General features: G+C 21.6%; 7 protein-coding genes across 7 annotated transcripts; 4 read left to right on the top strand and 3 right to left on the bottom strand.

The window, feature by feature from the left end:
* Nucleotides 1-184: 184 nt before the first annotated feature.
* SRAE_1000086700 (Actin-related protein family-containing protein) lies at nucleotides 185-1,368 on the bottom strand (the record flags this gene model as incomplete). The annotated part of the gene is made up of 2 exons (XM_024647753.1): nucleotides 185-1,149; nucleotides 1,200-1,368. The coding sequence occupies 2 exons, from the start codon at nucleotides 1,366-1,368 to the stop codon at nucleotides 185-187; spliced, it is 1,134 nt and encodes a 377-aa protein (XP_024501799.1).
* Nucleotides 1,369-5,956: 4,588 nt separating this feature from the next.
* On the top strand, nucleotides 5,957-7,303 carry SRAE_1000086600 (FMRFamide receptor; the record flags this gene model as incomplete). Its single annotated transcript, XM_024647751.1, has 3 exons — nucleotides 5,957-6,800; nucleotides 6,856-7,021; nucleotides 7,081-7,303. The coding sequence occupies 3 exons, from the start codon at nucleotides 5,957-5,959 to the stop codon at nucleotides 7,301-7,303; spliced, it is 1,233 nt and encodes a 410-aa protein (XP_024501798.1).
* Nucleotides 7,304-7,940: 637 nt separating this feature from the next.
* Nucleotides 7,941-8,483, top strand: SRAE_1000086500 (Calponin homology domain and Smooth muscle protein/calponin family-containing protein; the record flags this gene model as incomplete). Its single annotated transcript, XM_024647750.1, has 2 exons — nucleotides 7,941-8,060; nucleotides 8,139-8,483. 2 exons carry the CDS (start codon nucleotides 7,941-7,943, stop codon nucleotides 8,481-8,483), a joined length of 465 nt encoding a protein of 154 aa, XP_024501797.1.
* A 7-nt stretch (nucleotides 8,484-8,490) lies between these two features.
* SRAE_1000086400 (Protein of unknown function DUF229 family and Alkaline phosphatase-like, alpha/beta/alpha domain and Alkaline-phosphatase-like, core domain-containing protein) lies at nucleotides 8,491-11,627 on the bottom strand (the record flags this gene model as incomplete). Its single annotated transcript, XM_024647749.1, has 4 exons — nucleotides 8,491-8,560; nucleotides 8,612-10,170; nucleotides 10,215-10,394; nucleotides 11,601-11,627. 4 exons carry the CDS (start codon nucleotides 11,625-11,627, stop codon nucleotides 8,491-8,493), a joined length of 1,836 nt encoding a protein of 611 aa, XP_024501796.1.
* Nucleotides 11,628-15,001: 3,374 nt separating this feature from the next.
* SRAE_1000086300 (Phosphopantothenoylcysteine decarboxylase) lies at nucleotides 15,002-16,044 on the top strand (the record flags this gene model as incomplete). The annotated part of the gene is made up of 4 exons (XM_024647748.1): nucleotides 15,002-15,064; nucleotides 15,121-15,282; nucleotides 15,351-15,471; nucleotides 15,659-16,044. 4 exons carry the CDS (start codon nucleotides 15,002-15,004, stop codon nucleotides 16,042-16,044), a joined length of 732 nt encoding a protein of 243 aa, XP_024501795.1.
* Nucleotides 16,045-18,222: 2,178 nt separating this feature from the next.
* On the top strand, nucleotides 18,223-19,020 carry SRAE_1000086200 (Cation transport regulator-like protein 2; the record flags this gene model as incomplete). The annotated part of the gene is made up of 3 exons (XM_024647747.1): nucleotides 18,223-18,232; nucleotides 18,310-18,704; nucleotides 18,757-19,020. The coding sequence occupies 3 exons, from the start codon at nucleotides 18,223-18,225 to the stop codon at nucleotides 19,018-19,020; spliced, it is 669 nt and encodes a 222-aa protein (XP_024501794.1).
* A 625-nt stretch (nucleotides 19,021-19,645) lies between these two features.
* SRAE_1000086100 (Protein will die slowly) lies at nucleotides 19,646-22,082 on the bottom strand (the record flags this gene model as incomplete). The annotated part of the gene is made up of 2 exons (XM_024647746.1): nucleotides 19,646-20,728; nucleotides 21,768-22,082. 2 exons carry the CDS (start codon nucleotides 22,080-22,082, stop codon nucleotides 19,646-19,648), a joined length of 1,398 nt encoding a protein of 465 aa, XP_024501793.1.
* Nucleotides 22,083-22,214: the final 132 nt, after the last annotated feature.

Raw genomic sequence — 22,214 nt, 5'->3', positions numbered from 1 at the left:
TCTGCAACTTTTGTGCAAGAATATAACTGTCCTAAAAATTAATTGCACTTTCCAACTATCAGCGCATTTTTTTAAGCTTAAAAAATTTTATAAAAAAAAATAAAAAAAAAAAAATATTTCTCACACCTCATTTCTCGTCTATATGTATTTATTTAGAATGATTTAAAAATTTAAATTAATAGTATTAACAAGTTTTTCTGTGAACAATTTTTAATCCCTCATCTTCGTACTCCTTCTTAGAAATCCAAATTTTTCTAAAAGTATCTAAAGATGCTACAATAGACCCACCTATCCAAGCACTATTTATTCTCTCTTGAGGTGCACTTATTCGCCATTTAGCATCTTTTGCTGCACTCTTTTTGACTTCAGATAAAAGTCTATCTCCAAAACCGGAGAAAAATGTTGTTCCACCAGAAAGTACAACATTAGCGTATAAATCTTTTCTTAAGTCTGTATCACAGGATAAAATTGAATCAACAAGATACTCATGGACACCTTTACTTTCTTGACCAACTGCAGAAGAATTAAAAAGAATTTCAGGTGCTTTATATCTACAAGAACCAAGTGAAATTTGAGAGTTATCTGGTAATATATAATCAGATTTTTTACTAGAATCACCAATATTTGCATCCTCTTTAGCAACATTCATTGAAACATAACATGCTTTCTCTTTTATTTCTCGAATAATTTCAAATTCACTTGATCTAGCTAGAACAATTCCTTCTCTAAATAATAATTTCCTTAAATATTTTGTAATATCTCTTCCTGCAATTTCAGATCTTTGAATAGCATGTGATAAAGCAAATCCATTAAAAATAGGTACAATATGTGTTACACCATCACCACAATCCAAAACAACACCAGATGTCCTGCCTGTTGAATATAATGATAATACAGCTTGAATTTGTATATGAAGTGCAGGAACATTAAATGTTTCAAAAAATATTTCGGCCATTTTTTCACGATTTGTACTAGGATTTAAAGGAGCTTCAGATAAAAGTACAGGATGTTCTTCTGAATTGATATTTAAATTTTCAGGACTGTATAAATATTGCCAAACATGTTCCATATCTGACCAGTTAGTTACTATGCCATGTTCCATTGGATATTCTAATTTTAGTAAACCTCTATGTTCTTGAGCTTTTTTACCTTAATAAATTATTATTAATTAAAAAAAAAATTTTTTTTTATAAACATACCAATAAATAAATCACCTTCTAATCCACCAGCCATTACCCTATGATATTTAGGCCTTCCTACAAGATTACTAAAATAACATTTTGGAAGACTTTCACCAGCAATTCCTGCTTTAATGAAACCACTTCCATTATCAATAACAACAGGTTGATTAGCTAATACATAACTCATTTTTTTATTTTGTGTAAATATATACTATCAATCAGGATGATAGATCAAAAATAGAAATCGGTAAGTATAAATAGGGTTTGTTGATACAAAATTTAGCTACAGCCCTACTGCGCCTTTCCAATTGTTGTGTCTCGGTGGTCAACAAATCTGTTTAAGAGTTTATGTGTAAAATAAGTCAAAAATACCACTATTCTGTACATAGAACTCTATTTTAAAAAAGTAATATCATCATATTAAAAAATAAATAATATTATGAGTTTAAATGTTGACATTAAAAATATCAATTTTTAAACAAAATATTTTATAAATGATAAATATACTTATTGACAATTGTGGGAAATTTGTAGCAATAATATTATTTCTTCATACAATGATATTAATAAAAAAGAAAAAGTTATCATTGTTTTAAATGAGTAAATATTTTTTTACATGTAATTTTATATATACTCATGAAATGGCTTTAATTCAAAAAAAAAAACTTTCTAATTTTAGAATAATTTGAATAACTAAAAATTTCATCCTTTAATTTACTTTAAAATGTTAGCATCGATAAACAACATTATGAAAACTTTCTAATTTAATGGAAGTTTTTTAAATGTACTTTTTTTTAATTTTTCAAGGAAAATATACATTTTTAAATGTCAATTTCAAGTAAAATAGATTAATGCATTTGAACTTAATTAAAATCATCCATAAGTTTCTACAAATATTATTGTATTCATTTTTATCTATAACAAATTATGATATTTAAATATTATTTTTAATGATTGAATTATCTAAAAAAATATTTCTATTTTAATAAAATATTCTAAAAACAATTGAATCCATACATAAATCATAAAAAGCATTTTTTTTTTATAAAGATATAAATGATAATATATTTTTTTTAAAACTTTTAACATCACTATAAATATCTTAGAATGTTAATTTTTCAAATTAATATCTTTGTAATTCGTGCATTAATAATTTTTACCATATAAATATATATATATTACATTATTTAAGAAAATATTTAGTGGCATAAAAATAAGATTATTTTTGACACCTTTTTTTTTTAGAAATTTAACTAACTATTAATCATAAAATAATAGATAAATTTTTATTATTTTTTTTCCAGATATGAGTACTATTAAAATAACAAATATTTTAATTAAGATGGTTTAATATAAATAAATATTCTTAGTTTTTTTTATTTTTATAATAAAAAATGTGGTATAAAAAATTATAAATACTTGAAAAAATATTCTATATAAAATTAATTTCTTTCAATTTATGTCTATTTTTATATAAATTATATAATTGTTTTATATAAAAATTTCCTAGTTGTATTTCTATTTTTTAATTAGTGATATCTTAAATTCTGTTTTATCCACTTCTTCCCATAATTATATATTTTTATTTTTTTTTATAAATATATAGTTGAAATAAATAAATTTTCAACAAAATATTTTGGATTTTGTAATATAATATTATACATAATTCCTTTTAAGTTAATTATTAATTAAATGTAATAAGATTTCTAACAAAAAATTAAAATAAAATAATCTTATTGAAACTACTTGTAATAGTACCTTCTTTTGTTAGAATAAAAATAACATAATATCAAGTTTAATTTATATTCTTTAAATTTAATTGAAATAAAAAAATTAATTGTATTTGAATGATTTTTAGTGTTGAGATGAGATAAATAAATTTTAAAATGTTAAATTGTAACAACGTAATCATTAAAAAAAGATAAAAATTATCAAAGGATGTATTTTTAAATAACTTTTTATTATTTGCGTAAACATTCTTGATTCCTATCTTAAATAACTCATTCTTAAAAATGTACTTTATTTCATTAGAAAGTCAAATAGCGTTTTAAATAATTTCTTTTGTAAAGATTAAAAATTTTTTTTATTTTTTTAAATTTAATTTTAACAATTTATTATACATGTTTTTATTATTTAAGAACAGTTTTATGGAAAAAGTGTTTTCAACAACTTTTTCATAACAAAGTTTGTCATTTTACTTTTTTTACTTTGTTATTAAGTCCCATTTTTATTTTCATATCCTTAAATTTAATATTAGACTGCACTTCAGTGATAAATTTAATGTCATAAGTTTTATCATTAAATTTTATGTTAATTAAAGTTTCTACTAAAGATTGATAGTACATTTCACCTTAATTTTTATAATTTTTAATTAATTCATTCTATAAAATAATTGATAAATATTTAATACGTTAAATTATATTATTGAATAAAAAATTATTATTAAATAACTCAATTACTTATATTCTTTGACAAGTAGCAAAAAAAAAATTTTTTTTTTTTTGTTTCTCAAAAATAATGAAAAAGAGAGAATGTCAAATTAGGAAAATTATTTTAATACTTTATAATATTTTAATGAAAAAGTAAAATATTTTTCAAGTACTTTGGTGCATTTTTCACATTTTTTAATTGTTATATTATATTAATTACTTTTTACTTAACTATAATAATACATAAACTATGTTTTTGGTCTATGAGATTATTGTTGTTTAAAATGTAAACAAAGATTTGAATAAATCTATGTTTCTAAAGACCATATTTTGACTAATTGAAATATTTTTAATATTACAACCATCAAATAGTATTATATAAAATGATGTTTTCTTTTGAAATAAAACTTAAAAAAAAATTTTTTGTCAAATAAAAAGGGATCTATCAAACATTATTATTAATTTATTACGTAGACATATTTTAGTTTCTACATATAAACTAAAAATTATATAAAATTCAAAATTATTATTTATAATGATGTTCTAAAAATTTATACACATATATATGTTTCTATTCATAATTTAAGCTTTCATTTTAATCAAATATTTTATTTTCTATGCTATTTATCATTAAGATAAAATATTAATACTACGTTTAAAAAAACAAAACCTTTTAGTAAATATATTTAAAATCATTTATAATATTAAAAAAAATATTATTAATTTCTCATCAACATGCTACATGTTTTGAATAACAAATCATTTTTATTATTATTTTTTTTAACTTCAATTAATTGTACCTATAAAAGCAGTAAGTACATCAAAAATAAACTTTACATTTCCTATAATTTTCCTCTATAGATGAACAAATAACTTTTAAAAATATTAATATTTTACCAGAAGTATTAAATTATTTTGATGTTTTTTTTCAATAAAAAAAAAGAAATATTTGTCTTACAAAATATTTAAATTCAAATCACTTTTAATAATTTATGTTTAGAGGATATAAAATTATGTATTTAACACAACTTCTATACACACAATAAATCTTCTACAGTAATTAGATTTTTTTGTGTAAAATTATCTCATTATATTTTTTTCATTATTTAGCAAATATTAGAGAAATTTCTAACAACACACCAACAAAGCAATTAAAATTAATTAACACAGTAACTTGTCATTCCAATAACTATAAAAATTTTTTAACTATTTTTAATATTACATATATTTTCCCAGAAACCTTATGATTACTAATAAATTTTTCTATATAAAAATTAATATTCCTTTTTTTTTTGATATCAAAAAAAAGGATATATTTTTATTAAAAAATAAATATTAAAAGTTTTAAAATAACAGAATTTTTATTTATAAAAAGTACAAAAATATTTTTTTTAATATAATTGAACTTAAAAATGTATGTTAAAAAAAAACATTATAAAAACATTTTCTAAATTTTTTTTTTTATAATTATCTATTTTATAACATTTTTTTTAGTAACGTAAATTGTTTTAATTAATTACATAATTATTTCAATAAAAAAAGAATAATATTAAATATACCTTTATTTTTGAAATATCTTCTTTTTGTTTTATGTATATTCTATATTTTTTTTTATCTATTTAAAATATGATGTATAATTGGTATGTAAAAAAAAAGATCCCATAGGAAGATATAAAAAAAAATTTATATTCAAATTAATTTATTTAATTGAACAAATATAAAATTTAGTTAGATTTTTTTAACAAATATTTTATAAAATTATTACTACTTTTAAATATGTATATAAAAATATAATGTAAAATTTAAAACATTATTTTTTTTTATATTACCTCAAAATACTTTAAAAATCAGTTATTTTGTAATCCTAAAAAAGCCTTTTATTTTTGAAATTGTAATAAATGGGGAAAAAAAATGTATTTCTAAAATTATCGAATAATTGCAATATAATAGGCAATTTATTTCTATCACAACCAAAACTAATACCCATATTAAATTTAAAATTCTTATTTTAAATATTACAACAATATTTATACATAAATAGTTATGTACAATTTATTTTGTATAATTAAAATATAAGATATGATTAATTTTATTACTTATTAATATATCTAATTTTTGAACTATTTTCCCCCTTCTTATTAAATATTTTTTTTTTTTTACTTGTCACTCATTTTTATTTTATTTTATATTTTAATTTTTTTTTTAATAGAAGTATTATTATTACTAATCCAGACTATTTTATCTCAAGAATTTTAACAAAAATTTTTGTTATCATAACTTATAATAACGTCGTCATTTTTATATATATATATTTATATATATTTTTTTATAAAATTTAAAAAAAAAATGGTATTAGATATTATGGCGTTAAATGACACAACTGCCAATGATAAATATCTTGAATTTTTTGATGATAACAATCTAGTAACTAGTGAGTCACTCTTAACAGAATCTGTCAAGTCAATGGAAGATGAAGCATGGGTTCATACAGGAAAAGTAGTGTTATCAATAATATGTTTTGTTATGTGTATCATTGGTGTTATTACAAATACCTTTTCAATAATTATTTACACATCAGTAAATTTTAGAAAAAGATCTATAAATATTTTGTTAACTGGAATGTCAGCAAGTGATTTAGTTGTATGCCTTTTGGCTGTACCAGTATTTATTGGAACTGAATTACCAACATTATTTCCCAAAATTGAATTACCACCAAAAATATTAGCATACTGTATTGTTTATTTATATCCAATCACAATAATGGCAGGTTGTATGTCTGTTTGGATGCTCGTATCAATTACTGTAGATAGGTATTTAGCTGTTTGCCATCCATTTATGGTTCGTGTTTATTGTACTATTAATAGAGCTAAAATAACAGTTGTTGTTATAACAATTGTAACAATAGCATTTAATTTTGTTAGATTTTGGGAATTTGATATAGCAGAACCATCTGAAGAAACAGGAGGATTTGCGTTTAAAAAATTACTTAGAGCTGATCCAATATTTATGTTAGTATATCAAAATATTGCCTATATAATAAGTCAATATCTTTTACCATTATTTGTTTTATGTCTCCTTAATTTAGAAGTAGCAAAAACAATTCTTAAAGCTACAGAACAAAGAAGAGAATTAGTAAGTAGTGTAAAAACAGAACATCAAACAGCTAAGATGATGATATTTGTAGTAATAGGTAAAATTTATTTTTTTTATAATAATCTATAATACTAATATTTAATAATATTTAGTTTTCATATTTTGTTATACATTTGGGATTTTTTTAAATTTATTAGAACATTTATATCGTGAAATTTTTGATACAACTATTGGATATATGTTAAATGATATAAATAATATTCTTGTTGTTTTTAATTCTTCTAGCAATTTTATATTTTATGTTAAATATTCTACTCGGTAAGTTAAAGAATATTTTTTAATTTTATGAATATCAATTTATTTTTTTTTTTTTTTAGATATAGAGCAAAATTACGTGAGCTTATTGGATATTGTTTTTTATGTTCATCAAATTCAAAAAATATATATTCTGAGGGAAAAAATATAGGTAAAAAAATTACTAATGTTGGATATTCTGTTGTCAATCAAGGAAATGTACCAAATTCACCAACATGTTATAAAAAAGATGAAAATGTCAGGGTAATGGATAATAGTTTGTTGGAGGAACAAATTATTAATTAAACAAATTAACTTTCTCTCTCTGCCAAAAAAAAATAATTATATTCAAAGATGGATGTATCAGAAAATGATATATATAAAAAAAAATGTCAATAGACTACTTTAAGATTCAATATTTATTTGTAAAATCAAATCAATTTTCTGATCTCACACTTCATATCTTTTTTTTATATTATTGAAAGAAAAGAAATATACATTATAATGATTTTATTGAAAAATATTTAAATATAAATTTTACAACCATTTACAATTAATAATATTACTTTCAGATGAATCATGTAATAAAATTGATATTTACTCTTTATATTTAATCCCTCTTATGTGAAGACTTGAAATGTGTCCTCATATTTGAATGACAAATTTTCATAAAATCTAGCTTTCTTTATATACCAAAAGACATATAGTTATTTACAGTTATATACCTTTGTGCAAAATATATACGTAAATAATAAGTAGCAATATATATATATATATATATATATATATTTATATATATTTATATATATATATTATTTGTAATATGATGGTTCGATCATTGAAATATGTTTAATTTAAAATAGACAAATTTGAAGTATTGTAACTATTTAATAAGATATTTCACAATTTATTTATCCATCTAAAATTAATTTTTTATAGAAGAATGGCTGCGGGTTGGAATAAATTTACAGGCAAAAGCCCATATCCAGAATTATCATCAAACTCTGACCATTCATCTGTATGTTATGGTGTTAAGACTAACAGAAATTATCGTCTTGGATGGGTATGTTACAAATTATTAATATAAATTATTAATAAATAATAAACTTGTTTTAAAATAATAATAAAAATTTTATTTTAGATTCAGGGTAAAAGAGATGAGTTGATGGAACAATCTGTAATTGAATGGATAGAAATTGTACTTAAAAAGTTTGCCCCATCTTCAAATGAAATTGGGGAATGGTTAAAAAATGGGGTTATAATTTGTGAAGTTTTAGAGGCAACATTTCCTAAATCTTTAGTTAGAAAAATTAACTATAAACAATCACAATTTTCATCATCAGAAAATATTCAAAATTTTTTGGAGTCAGCCGAAAAACTTGGTATCAGAAAAGACCACTTATTTGAGGCATCTGATTTAATAGATGAAAAAGATTTGGGAAAAGTTTTTAGAACATTAAATATTTTAAGAGAAAAATGTTTATAATATATTATTATATTTCATAACAATGACAAATTTTTTGCATTTGTGCATCATTAACACAAAAAGATGTATTCCCGTATCTATAAAAAGAATAAATTAATTTAATGAAAAAATATTTTTAAAAAACCTACTTATTATTTCTTTCTATTTCTTCTTTTATTGAATATTCTTTTGTTGAAAGATTTTTTTCTATCAATGCTTCAATTAACGCTCCTGATGGTGGTTTCATTTGTACCATTAAACGATATGTTATTGTTAGATGATTTGAAAAACTATTAATTCCAGGAGTTTCATTAAAAGTTATTACATCTGATGGAATTATAAGAGAGGCATGTAATATTTTGTCTAATTGAAATGTTTTACATTTATATTTTTTGTCTGATTTTATAAAATTATTAAAATTAATTAATTTGTCATTTAAATAATTAATTAAAAAAGTTGATACTTCTGTTGATTCTTCAGGTGAAAGAATTAACTCTGTATTACAGGGACAATAATTTGCTGGAATACCAGAACTTTTACATCTTCTTTGATTTGGATGTTGATGAAATAATGAGTAACCCCTCCTTTCTGTAACATTTTTTTCCCATTTTTTTTCTAATATACTTACTAATGTTTCATGTAAATCATATTGTGTTGTCATTTTTTCACTATTTTCTATCATTCTTATTTTTAAAAATGGATAAAGTTTTTTTAAATTATTAGGTAAATAAATATTTAAAAAAGGTAATCTAGTTTCATATCTACCAACATTTGTCTCCCTAATGGCGTCATATCTATGGCCATGATCAGAAAATACAATAATAATACTATTTTTCATTTTATCTATAGTGTTTTTAAAAAAATTTAAGTAAATATTGTCCATAGATGAGATGGTATTTAAATATTCGTGACTCATTTCTGTAGACCACCACCAAGCAAATTTTTTTTTTGTCTTATAATTATTTAAGAAATTAGTTAAATAATTTAATTGTAATTTTGTGTTAGGTATACTACCATAACATCCTGCTTTACTTTGTTTATATTTTAGTGTATCAACTACATCAAGCCAAAAATTACGAAAATAATGAGTTGTTGGTTGTTTTTTAAATCCATACATTTTACCATGGTAATTAAATGTTGCTATGTCGGGGCGATCTTCAGCAAATAATGTAACATATTTATGTGAAGTAAAATTTTTCCATATTAATGGAAAATCATCATACCATAAATTCCAAGCATCTGTTAATTCCATTTTCATATCTGATGACCATGATGCTCGGAGACCAGTTAATATTGCAATCCAGTTACCATATGTATTATCAGCAACTTTTACATGTCTTTTAAAATCAATAAAATCATGTTCTTGTAAAAATTTATATGTTTTTGGTAATGAACGAATAAAATTACTTCTTGACATTGAATCAATTCCTATCATTATAACACTTGGTTCATCATCTTTTTCTTCATCAAATTGTGAAATATTTTTTATAACAGTCAATGCAATTGTCTCCTCAAATATTTTAATATCAATATTAAAGATGGTTTTTTTATAACATATAATATTTGCAAAATCAGTTGACATATCAAAATACCCCTCTTCATTAAATGGTCTCCACTCTTCATAATCATTTTCATCATCCTTGCCATCAGCTTTAAACTTAAAATTCCTACCATTACATTTAACACTTTGTATGCTATTAGGAATTATCTGAAATTACAAATAAAAGAAGCTTAAAGATTTAAATAAATTACACTAATCCGATTCCCTTTAATAATAATAACGTTTTCATATTTCTTCTTTCCACAGTAAATCGCTTTTTCTTTTTCAATATATTTTAATATAGTTTTATCAAATGGATCTTGAATATCAAATTTACAAACTCCATTTATAAATATACTATCATTAAATAATTTGGTGAATTTATTAATTTCCTCAATATTATTATCATAATTTTTATATACAATAAAGTATAAAAGAAAAATTATAAAAAATATCAAGTAAATCTTTTTAATTCTAACCATTAAACATACATATATATATATATATATATTTCAATAGGATATTTCCACAAAAATTTTTAGTTGATAATATTTAAACTAACCCCCTTTCTATACAAACAATAAGAGAGAATAGCTTAAAATAAAAGATAAGCCAAAAAAAAAAAATTTCTTCTATGTTTTTATAAATTATATATTTGACAAAATTATTTCAACGACAGAAATTAATCATCTTAGAAAATACAAAATTAGTATTTGTATTATCAATCAGAACTATATATATATATGTTGATAATTTATAATCAATACAGATAATTTGAAAGATATGATATAAGATCTTTTTATATTAAGAATGTATTTTGATTAAATACTTGAATTTTATTTATTTACATATGAAAAATGTAAAACCGATTAACCTTTATTTTATAAGTTTAATTATTATTGCAAACTATTTTTTTTTCTTAAAGATGTTAAGAAATAAAGATTAATATATGTATGAAAAAATGAAAAATATCATACATATTTATTTAACAAGTACATAATAAGTAATAAATATACATAAAAAATTTTTATTATATTTTTGATAATTTTTCAAAAATAAATTACCATAAATATTTTAAATATATTATTTGATTTATTTAATAGTATATTATTATATATAATATTTAGACAATTTTTATTGAATTAATTTATTTTTTTTAATTATAAATGTCTAATGAAATACTTTAATAATAATCATACAACAATTAATATTAAAATATTTTAATTTAATTAAAAATAAATACAGTTATATTTCTATGATTTATTTACAATTTTGTAATGAAAAGAATTTTATTTAATTAATCAGAAACAATATGATTATCTTTTGCCTGAATTTTTTTTTTTTTTTATTATTTTTATTATAAACATATTTTTTATATTCCTCATTTTATATGAATACATTAATATATGTACAATGTCATATATATTTCAATTTATTCATATGTCTCATCAAATATGAACCATTGAATACATCAATTTATATATTCAACGGTTGAGTCAAATAAAACTGTTATAATACAATACATTAAATATTGAAATAAAAGAAGTATTCAAATATTTTATGGATAATTTATCATATTAATCTTATTTCAACCATACATTAATCGGTTTACTTCTATGAACCATTATATCAAGGACAGTAAAAATGTTTTAAAAACATTACTGTTTCTATAAAAAATTTTTTATATAAAACCAATAAATTTTTCTTTTATTTTAAAAAAAAATATGATATGCTGATTATTTTATTTAAAAAAATATATCCATTTCTTTTTTAATCAAATATACAGTTTAATAAAAAAAAAATTGAAATATAATAATCATATTCATCAATAATTCAAAATCATTTATAAAGTGGTTTTATCAAATTTCTAAAAAAAAAAAAATAATAATCTTGATAAAATGTATATCAAAAAATAAAAAAAAAAATTTTTTTTTTCTCAAACATTACTTTGAATTGCGCTTTTTTTTTATTTTATTTTATTTCCATTTACTAAGCATCTATTACAGCTAACAAAACTTTCCATTTCCCGTTGATTTCCTTTCAAACATCTTTACTTTTCTACTATACTATCATTGACATATAAACATTTATTTGTAATGAGTAGACCAGATGTACAAGTGCAAAACGCAAAAAGGCGCACAAATATATTATATCTATCTTCGTATAAACTTTCTAATTTTTCAATGTATAATATGATGTGTATTATGTATATGATGGTAAAAATATTCCCTCCATTTATCATCTAAATAATTTTATATAGATAGAGAAAAAATCACTAACACACTTCTCATTATCCTATGCCTCTCTGATAGGTAAAATTTATGGTTGAAATGTATAGTAAAATAATGTGTTATGTCTACGACATTCAACGATAAATACACATCTGCTCCCTTAGTATAATAACAAAAACTGTTTGAAGAGGTCAAATAAAATATTGATTGAACGACTTTTTAAATTATTTATAATAAATTAAAGAGTAGTTTTAAGAACAATAAAAGCAGTAAAAATTAATAAAAATTTTACAAATAAGTTATATGAAAATGATAAATTGACATATTTATATTTTTAAAATAAAATCCCCCATTATAATATTAAAAGTTTTAATAGTAAAAATATAAAGAAAATATTTAAATACATTAAATTTACTCATAAGTAAAAATACCATAAAGAATAAAAAAAAACAGTAAAGTATATCAAAAACTATTTTAGTTTCCTAAAACGAACACAAATAAAATAAAAATAAAATTTGATACAGAAGAAACATGTAAAAAAAAGGAGAAATCTCATTTTTACACATAATTTTACATCATTCATTTCAGTTATTACAACTAAAATATCATAACTATCATTTTAGAAAACAATAAAATATAAAAGTTTATTAACATTTGAATCAAGGAAAGAAAGAAAAAAAAAAAAAAGCTTTTGAATATTTATATTCATGTTTACAAATAAAATTGTTCATCCAATGTTTTATATTCAATAAAATATAAATACTATTTGATCATTGACAACCTCTATGAAACAATTATTCCGCTTCCAGTATTCAATTATTCTATTATTAAGAGATTCTTAGATTTCAAAAGAAAATAATATTTCATTACTTTTATATATATTTTAAGTTATAAAATTTTTCTTGAATTTTTATACTTCTATCTACATATTTTACCATAATTTTATATATGTCACGTGATATTTTAAAATTAAAAATTTCAACATAAATTATCAGGTTCTTTTTACATTAATTAACATCTAGAAGTATTATATACTTGTTAAACTTACTTACATTTACCGTCTTATTATCATTGATACAAATTTTTTTCCATCAAAATTTTATTCTATTAATATACCAAAAAAAAAATCCATCAAAATAAATATTTTTCTAATCTTCAACTTCCATGAATTCTAGCAATGTTTAGGCAAATGACAGCATTGGACTACGGGTAGGACTTCCAAGAACGACATACACGTTAGTCAATACTGTAACTTACAAAAACAATTTTGCTAGCAAAAAATCAGAAGAAATTGAGGAAGCGACGTTCAGGAACAACGACATTTGCACAAATGACGATGACGCGCGGTGCTGGTTGATAAAAAGCACAAAATGACTGACACAGCTGTGGGCATAGGCTTAGTTAACCCGATTCCATCTTAGTGTAGCGGCGGGGCGGAGATTAAGAAGCGGTTGGGTATGCGGACCTACTAGGGGGTCTCTCTCTTAATAATACACTATCTCTCTCTCGTCCCCTGCCAAAATGACATAAAGATAAGGAGCAGATGTAAATTTATAAAAGTATATGAAAACCTAAGATATATCCTACTTTCTATCTACTATTTAGATTGAATATATATAATAATAAAAATACACAATTTTCTAACATCAACCAAGTAATAATAATAACAACAACACACACTGACTACATCAACTATAATTGAACGGGGAAAAAAAAAAATGAGAGAGTAACCAAGATATTAAAAACTAAAAATAAGTTAGGGTAATAACAAGTCCCTGACAAAATCTATATATTAAAAAGTGGGAGTGGACATTATAAATAATAATTACACTATATACCTACGTCAATGCTTTGTCAACAGGAAATTTAAATAATAACAGTTGACTATTATAAAAAGAAGACATTAAATAAGTTTGACTACGAGGAGGAGATGAGTCCCTGAACCTTTATGAATAAATAAAATATATTATATATATTATATATATATATATAATAAATATAAAACTTTCAATTTTTTAAAGGAATAAAAGATACTATAATGTGAAGAATGAATAAAAACTATATTGTTTCTCGCGTTCCATTTCTATAGTAATAAAACTGGTTCAGTATATCATTAAAGGGGTGGGCAACATCATATATATATTTATATGATAGAAATAATAAAGCAATGGTCAAATGGACATTTTATATATTTCAGAGAGGAGGGTCAAATACGAAAAAGAGAATTTTAAAGGGAGAGAAGAGAATGTAGAATAGTAGTGTAGGTCAAGAAGATATGAAAATGTATAATATAAAGCTGTTATGGGTCAGTAATCTGAAGGGAGAAGAAAATTAAAATGCTGACTAAAATATGTGAAGCTAAGGCTACAACACTACAATAAAATATTGTATAGAATGTTAGATTTAAAAATGTAAACAATTTAAATATAATGAAGGGGTCAACTGTACAAGCATAAAAATTTCACCTAAACATAAGAGTAACTATTAACTTAACATCAACAACAATGATAGAAAAATAAAGGAAATTCTTTATAAATTTAAATAATAATTATAACATTAAAAATATGAAAAATAAATATAAAAAAAGAAAATAGATATAAATATTATAATAAAAAAATTTAATACTACAAAAGATCCCAAGGTGTTTTAAAACTTATATATGTCCAAAAATTGTCTACTGGTTATCGTTATGAGATCAGGGAATTGTCAAAAAAAAAGAACTATTTGAAATATATTTTTTTTTTAATAAAAATTAAATTTATTAAAATATGGATGAAAATGTTGTGAATATAAAAAGAGCTAAAATAGAGGATGAGTCATGTGAAGAAAAGGTATGAAAATAATTATACTTTTTAAATTTTTTATTCAAATGTATTTTTATTTTTAGAAAAGTTATCGTGAAGCATTTACTCCTGAACATAAATTAAATAGATATGGTACAAAATTTCATCTTATTATTGGTGTAACAGGATCAGTAGCTACAATTAAATTAAAAGAACTTATAGATGAGTTGTACTTAAAGTGTTCTGAAGATCGATTAGCTATTAAAGTATGTATTTGTTAATATTTAAAAAAAATATTAATTTTTTTTATATTATTATTAAATAATATTTTTAGATAGTTACAACTAAAGGGGCATTGCACTTTTTCGATCCATCTATGATCTCTGAAATTGTCTATGAAGATAGAGATGAATGGGGAATGTGGAAGGGACGTGGTGATCCAGTACTTCATATTGGTAAGGATAATATTTAGATATAATATTTTTATATTTCTTTAAAAAAAAATTTTTATATATTTATATATTCAATTATTTTTTAAAATATTTATTTATTTATATTAGGGGAAAATATTAATTGCATTTTTATTATTTTTATAATAGTAATTTTCTTTTTATCATATCATTTATTTTATATTATTTTAAGAGCTTCGTAAATGGGCTGACGCATTATTAATTGCTCCATTGGATGCAAATACTATGGCTAAAATAGCAAATGGAATTTGTGATAATTTACTTACATCTCTTGTCAGGGCATGGGATAATAATAAGCCATTATTTTTTGCTCCAGCAATGAATACATGTATGTGGGAGAGTATGTTAACTGTACAACATTTAAAAGTATTAAAAGATTTAATGAGATGGAAAGAAATTCCACCAATACAAAAAGAATTAATGTGTGGTGATAAAGGATATGGAGCTATGGCTTCTGTACAAATGATTGCTTCAATTATAGCTGTAGATGTGAAAAATAGGTTTGCTGTATATTCGGTATCATCTGAAAATGTAATGATTGATGATGTGTATAGTTGATGGTATATAATTTTACCTCACAAATAAAGCTTTTCTTTTTACAACTTTTTATAATCATTTAGTCAATCTAAAATTATGTTGCAATTAACCTTGTCATATATCATGAAAGCTGCACTTTTTTTTTCTTATCTTTTTCTTATAATCGTTTTCTATAAATACATTAAAGAGAAGTAATTTATCATGTCCTTTCTAACGATGATCCTACAAATTTTATTTACGATTATTGGATATAATTGTAAATGTCGTTAAAGTTCTTGTAATAAAACAAAAAGGTTAAATTTATAGCCTTTATTTGAAATTAAAAATTTATTAAATAAATTGTAAGATTGATTTTAAATTTATAAAAAAAAAAAAAGAAAATTTAAATTATTATATAAAAAGCTAAGACATTTTTATATATATATATCCATTTGATATATTATATTTACATTTGATCACATTTTTGTAGTGTAATAATAAAAAAAATCAGGTGAATTTTTTTTAGAAAAAGATATTATAATATATTATACAAATATTTAACTATACATGTAAGCTGAATCATCTGAATTATAAAAAAATATTTATATTTTCAAGGTTTATTAATATGATAAAAACGATAATAATATATAAAATTAAATATGTCACAAGAAAATAAAATTTTTTAAAAAAAGAAGATTTTTTTTTTTAATTTAATTTCAAGGTATTATACAGTAATTGATAAATATCTTAGTTAAATTTCTATAAATTATATACCATTTTCTTAACATCAGTTAATTAATTTTTTTAAAATTAATTAAATTAAATTAAATAAACTTAATTGAAACATATATACTTTTTTTTTATTTAGTATTTTTATCTTTTTAAATGGTTGAGTTATTTTTATATCAAATTGTTGTTTTTACTTTTATGAAAGTTTTATGAAAATTATATTATATATTTGTAATGAAATTTTAATTATTATATTTTTAATGTTAATACAAGTTTATTTATGAAAAAAAAAATAAAAAAGTAAAGAAGATTAATTACATAATATGATTAAATATTTTAGTTAAAATAAGACACTTATAAGTAAATTTGAATATAGTGTTCTTTCAAAATAAATAAACAACAATTTTTGTCAATGATTCTTAAATATCAACTTTCTGCTTAAAGATAAATGTTCTTAATGAAAAATTTTTAACCTTTAAGTGCATATTTAAAGAAATTATTTATCAAATAACGTTAAAAAGAGAATACTTCAAAAATGTTTATCTTATTATTAGTTTTAAAATTATAAAAATGGTTTATAAGTGAAATTTAAAAACTCTTTTTTATATTTACTTTATCTTTAAAAATATATTTTATAAAACATCAATATAAAAATACAATGTAAATATATTTTATCATGTGACCAAAGGCTATTGGCTATTGGTTATTTTACTATTATATTGTTACATTTTTCTATTTTAAAAAAAAAAATAAAATTATTCTTTGTTCAAAATAATAAAACATGAAACATATTCACATCCATCATAAAATATTAGAAAAGAAAAAGTAATAATATAATTTTTATTACTTTTTTTTTCTTATGTTGTAATACTATATAATAGTTTAGTAGTATTTTATTTTTATAAAACATTCTTATTATATCTTTTATATATTATTGATATATACTTATTTTGTTTAATTATTTAGATAAAAACCAATAAATGATACTTCTTTGAATATATTTTTTTTTTCTAACTATTGCATCATTCTGTTGTACTAATTTAAAGGGTTGTCTTTTATATCTAATAATAGTAAAGGAACTAATATCGTACTAATGATGTATTTTGATCCACCTACAGGTATATATTTTATTAAATAAAACAACTTAAAGCTTATGCAATAGAATGCCAAGAGAAAGCTTATAAAAATCCAAATGAAATTGAAAGATTAGATTATAATAAAAAATTATTTCTTTTTTTTTTTACTTACATCATTATTATTTTAATATATATTCAAATTAGTTTTATGTTTAAAAAATATTTTAATTTTTACATACATTTTATTTATACATATAAATAATGAATGTCTAGAAAGAAAATGGGGATATACGACTGGAGGTTAACTACAAATATATTTTGCTGCTGGATTAGCTTTAATATTTTGTTTATTTATTAATATAATATTGTTTTTCAATAACCATTTTTTTTTTTGTATAAAAGTAATATCTGTTTCATGACAGATGGTAAATTTAAATTTTCGATATTATATAATTATATCATAATATTGTATTAATTATATATTACTAATATTTTATTTTAGTGATTATGTATATCTTTGGTTACGGTTCATTATTATGGTATACTGATTTTGAGTATGATGAAGTAATTCCTGGTGAAGTACAAGATTTTGTTAGAAGATTTTATCAATTATCACCTGATCATAGGGGAACAGAAAAAAATCCAGGAAGAACTGTTACAATTATACCTGAAAAAGGTGGATCATGTTGGGGATTAGCTTATCATGTGCCTGAAGAATATGTTGAAAAGACTATTGCTTATCTTGATCATAGAGAACGTGCCGGATATCGTAGTGAATTAGTTACATTTAAACCAGATAATGGTAATCAACCTTTCCAAGTTTTAGTTTATATTGCCATTCCTGAAAATAATCCATATCTCTCACCGGCAACATCAATATATGATATCTGTGATGTTGTATGTTTCATACTAATAAAAGATATTGATAATAATTTTGTTTTTTTTTTAGATTATCTCATCACATGGTAGAAGTGGAAGTAATTTGGAATATGCTTTGCGTTTAGCTGATTGTGTTAGACGTATGGCTCCTCATATCAAAGATGATCATTTATTTGATATTGAAAATGAATTAATTAAACGTTGTAAGTCATTATATATTAATGATAAAGTTTTATTTGACATTGGATATAAACTTGATTATTTACAAAATATGAACAATCATACAAAAAGTATTGAAAAAGAAACAAATTATATAAAAATCAGCATCCCTTAAAATTTTTTCAATCAAATATCTTAAAATGTCATTCAAAGTTAAAACAATTTTCAATAATCTGTTTTGATGTCAAATTTTTTATATTACAACCACATATTTTAAATAATTTTTATAGTTCTTTCAATTAATGATGTGGCTTTTTTTTATATTTTTATTTTTTTTTTTAAAAACAACTGTGTACATATGTAATTATTTATATTTAAAAATAAAATACTATAAAAAATTTGCTGATAATATATAAATAGATTGTTTATAAATAAATTTTTATCTACTATCAAAATATTTTATTTTTTAATAAATAAAATAATATCAACAGAAAATCGTAAATTGACATTCTTATCAATCAAGTAATTTACATTTTTAGCTATTAGTTATAAATTAATTTAAAACTTATGACTAGTAATTACTGATAAATCACCTAAAGATAACTGCTAAATGTATAAAATTTGATCGAGTGATTTTATCAAAGTTTAATAGTGATAAACATTTTATATATTTAACTTTACAAATATTTAAAATAATCACTTTATATGTTTAACTTTACAAATATTTAAAACAATCACGAGGTATAGAAAATGTTATCTTTAAATTTTATACAATTAAATTAATGATTAAAAAGATAAAATTAAAAATCGCTCATCCAAATACGAATATGTTTGTCGTTTTCGATTCCAGCACTAGCAATCATATTTTTTGTTGGATGTACATCTAAAGCTAATACGACATCTGTATGACCTGATAAAGTTTGGACAATTTCTTTTGTTTGTAAATTCCATAAATAAACTTTAAAATCTTCCGATCCACTAACAATCCATTTTCCACCAGTAATAGAAAAACATGCTGAGGTACAATATCTTTCATTAACATGTCCCTTATAAATCTTTAAACATTTACTTTTATTGTAATCCCATAATTTTAATTTAGAATCCATTGTTCCTGCCAAAACATACTTACCATTAGGACTAAATTTAATTAAAGTAATTGGTGGATTTTCTGTATCAACTAATGTTTTAACAACTTGACCATTAACACCATCCCATATTCTAACGAGACCATCGTAACCACCAGAAGCAATTAAAGAACCATCACGATTAAACGCAATAGAAGATATTGGTTCAGAGTGTGCTTGTAAAACTTTAATACATATTCCTGATCTACTATCCCATAGTCTAATTGTTTCATCAAAAGAACCAGAAGCAATTGTAGTATGAACTTGATTAAAAACACAACAAAAAACATAATTTGTGTGACCTTCGAAACGCCTCAAAAGTTTTGATTCAAAGACATCCCACATCTTAACTAATTTGTCATCGGCACATGATATTAAATGCCTACTATCACCACCCCAAGCTACATCATTAATTCCCATTTTATGACTACCAAGAACATGTTCCGGAAATATGCCTTCTTCAGCTTTTTCAATATTGTACAATTTAATTGTTTTGTCAGCACTAGCTGAGGCTAACCATTTACCGTCTGGAGAAAACCGAAGTGCAGAGATTCCACGAGAATGTGCTGGTATTGGTTCTCCGATCATTTTGTAGTTTGGTAACACACTTGAAATTTTTACTAAATTGCCAGTTGTTGTAGGCGCTGTTGTTGACGAACCTAGTGTTTCATTTTTTATCATCTTTTCTGGAACTTCATATTCTTCAGAATTTTCTAATGGCCTTTTTCCGGTAAACACAGTTGAAGATATTTCCATTTTCTATAATAATCATTGATATAAAAAAATATTTTTTTAATGGATAGTACAAATCACATATATGCAAAAAAAACGTTTTATGATCTTAAGTTCATCAAAAAATTACCAAATCGCTACGGTACTTCAAACTAAATATTAATAAAAAAAATCTCAAATTAATATATACAAAAAAAAATTTCCAGAAATAATTTTTAAGTTGTTTTCTAAATAAATATAACCAAATTTACGTATTTATGTTTAGTAAATTATTTATAATAGATCCATATATACTTAAGGCTAATATGAAATCTCAAGTGATTAATATAATATGTAAATTTGCAAAACATTTTTTAATTAATTTTAATAAACCATATCATTGAGAAAATATTTGGTTAACAAGTTTTAGTTACAAATTGTTGCCATAATATTTAATTCAATGTGCTCATTTTAGTTGTTAAAATTTATAATAAAAGTGAAATAATAAATGGAAAAAAAATTCTATCAAAAACTTTTTGATGGATATAATATTATTAAATTCATATCTCTTTCCCATGTCGATTTTAAAAGTATTGAAGATAATCTCAGAGAACATAATATTCCAAACATTTAAAAAAAAATTTAAAAAGTAACATAATCTCTAAAATATATTTCAATTTTCAAATTTAACAAAAAAGATCACTAGTATTAAATTTTAACAGTTTAATGTTTCAAAATAAATTTACTTTTGTTGGTTACAAGATGTTAAAATTACTTATTTTAAAATACGACGTCATTAGTAAGTACAAAAAACTTTTTTTTAATTTTTTTAAAAATGATATTACATTATGTTTCAATTGTCATACTATCATATACGATTATCTAATAAAATTTTATTTAAATTTAATTCCTTCCATTGACTAAATGTTGTTAAAACTTTTCTCACAACGTATTATTATTACTTTACCCTAAATTAAACTAACTTTTCTATCATATTTAATGGAACAAGAAAATAATTACATTTTCTTCTTTATCATATAGTCATAAATTAATTATTCAACCAAGATATAAATATTTCTACACTTACCGTATCATTTTTCTGGGCGCCATTTTCATTCTGCAATGGTTTTGACGAATACGATGATATATCATTTGACGTTGATGGATAAGATATTTCTGACTTTCTACTAAAATCTTTTATATTATTTAAGCTTTCCTCATATTCTTTCATTGATTCACTTGCAATCTCATTTAATGGAACATCTGAAGATTCATCGAAATGTTCTTTTTCCTCTGTTTTAAATGAATATTCTTCTGCCATTGGTAGTTTGTCATCTGAAGTCTCTCCCATCAATGATATGTTTTGTGGATTCATATGTTCATCATCATATGAATCTCCCATTTTAGAATATAAAATTAATTAGATAAATTGAAACACAAACTTTATTGCATAAACTCTTACCTCGTTATTGAGGTATACAATTTTGGAAAACGATACCCTTTCGTATACTTAAATTTTAACCCTTGGAACAAA

This window comes from Strongyloides ratti, assembly GCF_001040885.1.
Source record: "Strongyloides ratti genome assembly S_ratti_ED321, chromosome : 1".
NCBI lineage: Eukaryota > Metazoa > Nematoda > Chromadorea > Rhabditida > Strongyloididae > Strongyloides > Strongyloides ratti.
The sequence above is the reverse complement of the archived record's forward strand: the minus strand, read 5'-3'. Positions and strand labels throughout refer to the sequence as shown.